The sequence below is a fragment of the Hyposmocoma kahamanoa genome, unplaced genomic scaffold, assembly GCF_003589595.1.
Source record: "Hyposmocoma kahamanoa isolate Upper Pololo Valley unplaced genomic scaffold, ASM358959v1 78, whole genome shotgun sequence".
NCBI classification, from domain to species: domain Eukaryota; kingdom Metazoa; phylum Arthropoda; class Insecta; order Lepidoptera; family Cosmopterigidae; genus Hyposmocoma; species Hyposmocoma kahamanoa.
Genome location: NW_020653945.1, coordinates 16,919,963 through 16,928,587, shown reverse-complemented (window position 1 = coordinate 16,928,587; position 8,625 = coordinate 16,919,963). Strand labels below are relative to the sequence as shown.

General features: G+C 37.8%; 2 protein-coding genes across 2 annotated transcripts; both read right to left on the bottom strand.

The window, feature by feature from the left end:
- Positions 1 to 751: 751 nt before the first annotated feature.
- Positions 752 to 5,098, bottom strand: LOC113233392 (zinc finger protein DZIP1L). The gene is made up of 9 exons (XM_026468512.1): positions 4,984 to 5,098; positions 4,830 to 4,897; positions 4,196 to 4,363; positions 3,362 to 4,111; positions 2,999 to 3,297; positions 2,518 to 2,901; positions 2,298 to 2,448; positions 1,206 to 2,194; positions 752 to 1,115 (listed from the first exon to the last, which is right to left on the bottom strand). Exons 1-9 carry the CDS (start codon positions 5,096 to 5,098, stop codon positions 752 to 754), a joined length of 3,288 nt encoding a protein of 1,095 aa, XP_026324297.1.
- A 752-nt stretch (positions 5,099 to 5,850) lies between these two features.
- On the bottom strand, positions 5,851 to 8,414 carry LOC113233192 (opsin-1). Its single transcript, XM_026468227.1, has 9 exons — positions 8,269 to 8,414; positions 7,985 to 8,156; positions 7,775 to 7,895; positions 7,570 to 7,687; positions 7,278 to 7,491; positions 7,055 to 7,202; positions 6,849 to 6,959; positions 6,593 to 6,759; positions 5,851 to 6,128 (listed from the first exon to the last, which is right to left on the bottom strand). The coding sequence occupies exons 2-9, from the start codon at positions 8,125 to 8,127 to the stop codon at positions 6,002 to 6,004; spliced, it is 1,149 nt and encodes a 382-aa protein (XP_026324012.1). The 5' UTR covers positions 8,128 to 8,156; positions 8,269 to 8,414; the 3' UTR covers positions 5,851 to 6,001.
- Between the last annotated feature and the right edge of the window lie 211 nt (positions 8,415 to 8,625).

Below are 8,625 nucleotides of genomic sequence, written 5' to 3'. Positions count from 1 at the left end.
AAACGTGGTCTTCAAAGGCGTGTGGTCTGACATCTTTCACGCGCTACAGTGAGCTGAAGACTTTTTCTATCCTATAAGGCTGAAGCACGTTTTAGTGTACGATTGATGGTATGATGCCAGTGCCGACGAGTACGATATGTGGTGGACTGTACAAATATGAATGACATTCTCAAAGGGTGATCGACATCGACAGCCAAAACGCGAATTTTTTTCCCATCCTATAAGGAATTTGATTATGTAGGTGCCTACACGATGACGCGAATACACAGGAACTGTTGGAATTGTTGGTGTGTTCGCTTGTAACATCAAATACCCATAAGCTTGTAACGTTATCGCTACACAGTTTCAAGTCCGACAGGTACACACATAACTAACAACTGTAGGTGGACCAGTTGTATCGAAAATTATTATTTGGATAGATGTGAATGCAGTCGATACTAGCTCCTAGGACCGACCGTCACAATCAAGTGTAACATACTTATTACCTGTTACGTCCATGATTATTATTGCTTATATGTATCTATACTACACAATTTTATTATCACCCTTACACTGCGTTTTACTGTTTACTTAGTAATTGATATTCCTTCTACTTTTATAAACAGCAATTTTTAAAGAGCTATGCTAGAGGGTACAATCTATTTCGAATCTATATTAAATTCGTTTCATTTTAGGACAAGAATGTTGGAACGGCAATCCGACGGTGTGTTATGGAAAATTTCAGTTTTATTACAAATCATAAGTCTTAACATTAAAATGAATCGTTTCTTTTCTTATTACTAACTCCATCGAGACTGTATTCAGAAATATCTATTTCACTGTCCTCTTTGTCAGCCACTCGTTTTGGTCTCACGAAGGTTTTGTGGTTTACCACTGGAGGCATACCGTCGGATTCATCTAGGATAGAACTCCCGAGACTTGTGTTGCTGCCAGCAACGCTTGAAGTTCTGGGCATAGGAGTAGGCATCAGGTTTACTCCACCCACTAGTGCAGTAGGGGTTTCGTTTCGTCGTGCTAATTGAGACTCGATCGTTTGCTTCAGCTCCGCGATCTTTGGACTTGTACGCGAGTTCACTTGGATCTTCGTGTCGTTCTTTAGTGGTTCATTTTCTATGCTGTTAACCAAAATTTAAGTACAATATACATATCAAGAAAGTAACAATTCCATATTTGTGAAGTAATCACACTAAACGTTGGTGACTTACCTGGATATATCCCATTCTTCGCCATCTAGATTTAACAAACCAAGTTCGAATTTTTCATTGTCGTCGCTCTTCTCCGTCGTACTTTGTGACGGCGAAGCGCTTACCGATTTCATCTGAATTGCGTCCATGTCAAACAACACTTTCTTCTTATTCAGCGAAGAGGTTGAAGAGGCATTCTTCAAAACACCTTTGGTTTGTTTCGGAACCTCCTTGATATTTTCCACAGATACTATCTTTTTCATTGGAATATCTACTAACGATTCTACTTCGTCACTGCTGTTATCGAAGCTTTGACCGTGCAAAAACTGTTTTACTTTCACTTCCTTTTTGTGTTCAGATATATTACTCTCAGATTGCGCGCGTGCAATGTAAGGCTCGCTATCAATCACATATTTACGAACAGAGCCGTTGTAATCAGCATTAGCTGACGATGGTCGTCTGGCGGGAGACTTGATGAGGCTTTCTATAGATTTTGTTGATTGTTGCGTGATCTGTGAGCAGTAATAATTATTATCACTTTCATCTGAATCGTCATCGGAATCCACGGCGACTTCCTCTGCTTGACTTTTAACATTTTGTCTCATTTTTTCTATTATGTTAGATTCAGAATTCAATGTAGATTTAGCGGTCAATAATTTTGTTTTGGCATCTCCAGGAGAGTTAACCTTCAGGTCAATTATTTTTCTTTGTATTGCTGGACTTGTGTTCATTGAATCCGGTGGAGTTTTTAGCAAGGACATTGCTTTTCGAGCAACTTCGGCGTTTAATGTATTACGTTTGGTTTTATTTGTCATGTCATTTGGTTTAACAAGAGATAAGGCCTTGTTTTTAACATTAGATATTACATTTGTCAAACTGAATGGTTTCGTTAATTTAGTCGGTGATGTGTAATCCTGGTTTTCGATAATTTCTCTTTTCTTTGAATTGGAAGTAGTTGAATCCAAAAATGCCAAAATGGAATGCCTTGTCTTTTGGTACGCGGGATTTTTCTGGAAATAACAAAAAATACAAATAAGTGAATTAATTTTGTACAAAAAATTTTGTACATTTATGCAATATATGAGAAATGAAATGTAATTTAATTTCGTAAACCTTTGACTTAAAGTCATGCATTTGTTGCAGTTGCATGCGTTGCTTTTTAAATACTTGTTGTGGCATTCTGTTTTTAAGTGGATCAATGCCGGCAGATACAAGACGACTGTTTACCTCCTCTGTGAGTCTTGCTCGTACTAATTTTAACGGACTGAAAACAATGAATCTATTAAACTTGTGAATTTTTAGCAAAATTATAATTAATTTTGCCATACTTTACCTCCCCGGAGGTACGACTACTCCATTTCCCACTTTAGATAAGACATAATGACGAGGTTTTGACTTGTTCTTTTTTACTTTTGGTTCTGGAGTGTTAGTTTCGCGGTTGTGATTTTTCATTGCTGGTTTTGAAATTAATTTATTTTTTACACGTTGACTTTCTTTGTTTACATTATAGCCGTTGGGTGGCAGCTGCTGATTTACATTCACTTTCAATTTCTCAGTTGTGGTAAGATTTGGTTGATTTTCCAAACTTGTAGTTGATATATCTGATGAACTATCTGTAGATTTCATCTTAAGAAGTTCTTGTGCCTTGCGATGTAAATTTTCCAGCGTATTGCGATCAGCAACGGGGTTCGATTTACGAAGTGATTTTTTGTTTTTTGTCTTCGTTGGGGTTGAAATTTCGATAGTACTGGTAGTTTTCGAATTTTCCTGAAATGTGTACTTGTAACTTAATTAATTTTTAAAAAAAGAGTTATAACTCTCTGTTTACGTTTGTTAAATTCCCACACACCTTGTATTGATGGTTATGTCTATCCGTATCTAACCTAACTTGATTGTTCAAGCTTTGTTGCAATAAAACCTGGAGCTGCGTTGCTCGTTCCCGTTCCGCATCAGCTGTTGCTCGAGATTCCCGCGCTTCTTGAGCTACTTCATTCAATTTTTGAAGCAACGATTCGTATTGTTTCATTTGAGCTTCGGCCCTTCTATTCCACAGTAACGTTTGTGAATCAGTTTCCGCCTTCCTCTCAACTTTTTCGTTTTGTGATTTCAGTTCCTAAAATTAATAATATTAGTCAAACTCTATCTACTAAAATAAGTAAATGAGAAAGTTTACTTACAGAATCACGCAATTCATTTTTCAAAAGAACTATTTCGGCACCCTGTTGTTTAATTGTAGCATGAAGTTGTTCGATTAAATTCACATTTGGATCATTTTGGGGCTGTTTTAGGGCCTCTTTCTCTTTGATAGAGTTTATAGTCTCTAAGATTTGACTTCGTAGCAAGTTAATTTCCTTGTTGTATTTCTCATGTTCCTCCCTTTTCCATTCTTCTATTTTATCTAGCAGGTAATCTTCGTTGTTGGTAGATACCTCCGCATCTTTCATATTCCTTTCCACAATGTCTTTATCTATATTAAGATTATCCGTTTTTGTTTCTGTATTAGCAGTATTTGCCAGATTATTTGCTTTTGCAATCATGTTTTCCATTTCTTTTAGTTTTAACTTCAATGCCATCACTTCATCATTGAGTCTTGTATTTTCTTGTTCGGATTTTCTTTGGACATTGTCAGGGATATCTTTTTGGGGTATTTCAACGACATTGGGATGTCTCCTGGACAAATGACTTTGCAAATAAAGTTGGTTGAGAAAAACTTTATCGCAGTAGCTACATTTATTATATTGTAATGTGTCTCCATTAGATGTAGTAGGAAAAATGTCGCCCTTATTCGCAAGCGTCTTCAGTATCATTGTGGCTATATTGTCATTGCCGTACGGAAGTGGTGTCCGATATGTGTGCTTTGTTTTTTTTTTCATCTTTCGGATTTCTTCGTCTTTTTCTCTCAGTTCTTTCTTAGTCATATCTAGTTCCTGCAAAATTATTTTTTATCACAAGTTATTTTTATGACCAGAATTTGCATAGCTATAGCGATGCGTAAAACTCGAGTTACCTACCTGAGCAAGTGCTGTAATTTCCTCTCTTAATACAAAAACGCTACGGTCGAGGTAATGACGGCAAAACTGTTGATATTCTATAGCTAACTGAGCCATTCTAAACATCTTTACTACACCTTCGTCCAAAATCCTCACATCGAATTCTGATTCCAACACACATTGCAGAATCTAATACAAAAGAAAGCAAATGTTATAGGCTCATTTTAGATTTTTCAAACAAACAATTTTTGTAAAATCAAAAATTGTTTGCTAAACCTACTACAAAAAAAGGATGAGGTTCTCAATTCAACTGCATTTTGTTGTATGTTTCGCGAGTACTCCGACATTTGCGAACCGATTTGAAGGACTTTTTTGAGTTGGAAAGGATTACAAGTTGAAGAATATATTCCACTTCGCAGGGTGGCAAATTAGTGGGTGGTTCTTTTTATTCTAAGTGTGTTATCCACTCCGTTTACCGATTTCAATAAAATTTGGCAAATAGATGTAATTCCACAAACTTTTGAGCTCAGTTATTTCTAATAAAAAAGTTATAATTATTTTTATCACCAACATAAAGATTAAATTAGATAACGGTAAACTGCACCAACAGCTACTAGTTTAGTTCTTGAATAAAAATCATAACTTTTATACATACGTCGTTCATATGTTGTTCTATTAACGTGAATTTTCTTTCTCGAATAAGGCCGTCTATATCAATTAACCCTGAAAGTAATGTTTATAAATGTATATTATGCATCAGGTGTTGGTAGACAAATGAAAAGAGATATAGAAACCTTGTAGAAACTTACTAAACTTATTCCAATCGATGTGAGCTCGAGGACGGTGTATGTTAAAAGTGAAACCCGACTCATCCGCGACTCTTGGGAAGTGGTGGTGAAGTTCGTACGATCTTTTACCAGCCATTATTGATGTTTTAAGACTTACAAGTAATTTTACAATTTATTTACACTTAATCTAGCTCTTTATGTTATAACTTGAAGATATGAAATCGTCTCTTTGATTTGTTGTTTTGTTTGTCATTAGTTGCTAGGCAACATTAACACTAAACTTGAATGATTATTAATAATGGTGAATACGTTCACCGTGAAGATTTTATGTGAATTACCTATTTAAATACCTACTTTCATTATTAGGTTATTGTCATATTGTTGTAGTTTTTGTTTAGTAGGGGCAAGTAGGGGTAAATAGGAAATTAACGATTTTGGATTTTTTGGAACAAACTAAACAATAAAAATAGTTTGATTTCTGGGAAAATGGTCTAATTTCCAATGTGTAATAATCTCTCAAGCCTGATAATTCGTAGGTAGTAAGTAGGGGTGAATGGGTTTTTACGAAGGTATCAAATAAAAATATTCTTGTAACGTGGTCATAACCAGTTTGCTTTTATATTACTTTATTGGTCCGTTATACAGAGCTTGTTTCGTCGTAAAGAAATCTATCGCATCACTATAACTAACAGGAGCAGTCTCATGGATAGGGGGCGGCCTAGCGACATACAATTCATTTCAACATTTTTTTGGATTTTTTTGAATGCCGTTGGCCGATGTTTCAAGCAATGGTGTAAGAAAAGTGTGCAACGTTCAACTTGATACACAAAACCGTGAACTCAAAATACGCAGTTAGTCCAATGTCCTGAATATTTTGCGACAGCTCGCGATCTGTGTACAAATTTATAACTTTGTACAAATATAAATGTTTGCGTATAAAAATAATAAATAACATCGCTTTGACAAAATCGTGAGTCCATTCGACATTCGCAGCTTGTTCGTAGATTGTATAGATACTCGTGCCTCAGAAGCGCCCAGTCTAGGCAGCCGGTTTCTCCTCTGAGACGGTGGTGGCGCCAGAGGCCACGGAACCGCCTTCGTCGGGCGAAGCCTGGCATGACAGCGAGGGGAACTTCTGGTACAGCGCGGCGCGGTATTTGGGATGGCTGTTCGAAAAATAATAATGTACATTACTCATATAAACATGTATATACCTTTTGGGTCAAAATATAGAATTATAATTTATTTAGAGAGTGATCATATTATTGATTCGTTCTTTTTTTGTACGCCATACAAAGTGAAGGGACGATCAAGTCATGCGCCTGGTGATAAGCGACGTGCTTGTCCATAACAATTGCAGTGCCTCTCAGAGATTTAAATCGCAAAAAATCTGAGGAGCACTGCCTCTGCGCCCGTCACCCAGAGACATAAGTTGTAAAGTCCCATGTGCCTGTAATTTCACCACCACCCTTACTCTTCAAAATCGAAACGCAGTAATGGTCACATTACTGCTTAGCGATAGAAATAAGTAAGGTGGCAGCCTACTTCCATGGACGAACTCTTTCACAAGGAGCTCTACTGCTATTAGATAAGACTAATTAGATTAAATCATTGTGAAGTAGGTACTAACCTGATACCATATACAATAGGATTGTAGACGGCATTAGCCTTAGCGAATAGAGAGCCCCAGATTGTGGCCAGTGGGCTGATGGGTGCGCTCTCGAATACGCCGGTGTAATTAATTACCAGATAAGGTGTCCACGCCATGAACCATAGGGAAATGGTCATAAGAGCCACCTTAAAATGAATAAATTGTTATATAAAGTTGATTCCGGATGTCGTATAAGAAAGGCGTACTATCAGATAAAAATCAAAGCTTTTCGAACCTTAGCGAGTTTGCACTCGGCACTAGTGTTAGCCGCTTCCGATGATCGCAGAGAAGCTACGTTCATTTTCTTGGCCTGTTCCCTCATGGATTTTTCGTGAGCTGCGACGGCCTGGAACAAGCACACATTAGTACCTACACATACTACTTATAATGAAATACTTATAGGTTCATATTTTGTTGCCCTAAATTATAGGTACTACACACCTGCACGATGAAGAAGTAAGAGTAAATAATTAGAAGCAGAGGCATAAAGTAGACAAAGACCGAGTAGATCAAAATGTAGCTGCGGCTGAACCAATCCTTGCTCAAGTAGTCAGTCCCGCAAGCAGTCATGTTACCCTCAGGCACGTACCTGTAATATACAAATGTTAGAAACCCGGTGATTCGTATTGAGTTTTCCCAAGTAGGTAAAAGAAAACAGTTTTACCTGTTCCAGCCGAAGAATGGAGCAAGAGTCCAACCAAGCGAGAACGCCCAGATACCAAGAATGCGCAGAAGAGCCCCGTTCTTAGTCATTGGTTTAGCGGCGATACCCTTCACGATGACATTATATCGGTCGAAGGCGATCATCGTCATTGTCCATATCGAGGCACAACCGAATAGAGATCCCGCACACGCATAGAGTTCGCAAGCCAAAGGTCCTTAAAAAAATAAACGGGGTAAAGGATCGAATTTGATAATTGATTAACTAAAATTTTATGTTCCAATTTGGTGCTTACCGAATACCCAAGTTTCATTGTAACAATTAATAACCATAGGCGGAGCCATCGCGCACATCATAAGGAAGTCGGAGAATGCGAGATTTACAACTAGTAAATTCGAGGGCGTCTTTAAACTCTGGAAGAGACAAAAAGTTTGATCAACTAAACTTGTTACAACTTTCATTTTGTGTAAATATAATTTCACAATTCTTCAGTAACTTACTTTGGTGGATGAGAAGATATAGATAACCATTCCGTTGCCAGTAATTGAGATGAAGCCGAGAACTCCGATAGTGAAGCCTAAAAGTCCATGCCACAGAGGGTTCATAGGTGGAAATTGGTACCTGGACAAAACATATAAAACGCTCAACAATTTTGAAGTTCCGTAGTTTTGTTAGATTTAAACTAAAATTGCTAGAAGACTGTTACGCACCAGTGAGGGTCAACCATGTGCAACATGTCCGGACTGACTTTGTCGACGACGGTCTGGTTGGAAGCGCCATAAGCCGCCACCTGACCGCCCCATGCTTGCAGTGCCGCGAGTCCCGGTCCAGGATCCAAACTTGCGATCGTCATTTTCACTCGTTATCCGATAACCAGTTAACCTAGCACCAACAAATTCGTTATAAAACTATACGTTGGTAAAGGGAATGGGAAAGTTATGATTAGAGTTTTTGATGTCAGAGTTTTCGTTTATCTTTTGTTATTAAGACTTACTTAAATAGGCCAGGGTAAGGGAGGTCGCCCCGAGATGGTTATTACCAAAAATACTGAAGAAAATCGCTGCACGAACTACTCCAGTCTTTTTAAACCAAATCCCGTCATGCGACTCGTGTGGGAGTCGAGGCTGCGGAGGCTACTCAATTTCTGGCCGCCCATCGCTTTCTTTTATAACTGCACCTCGAGGATTAGGAGCGACGTCACTAAGAAAATCGATATTCATAATTAGATATAGATATGTTAAACTATGAATACATTACCTGCTTACTTACAACATTCACAACAGAGAAGGCTTGAAGACTTTCTTAGACGTCCAATATTTTTTTACTTATTTCGGTACGTACGATAACTTCG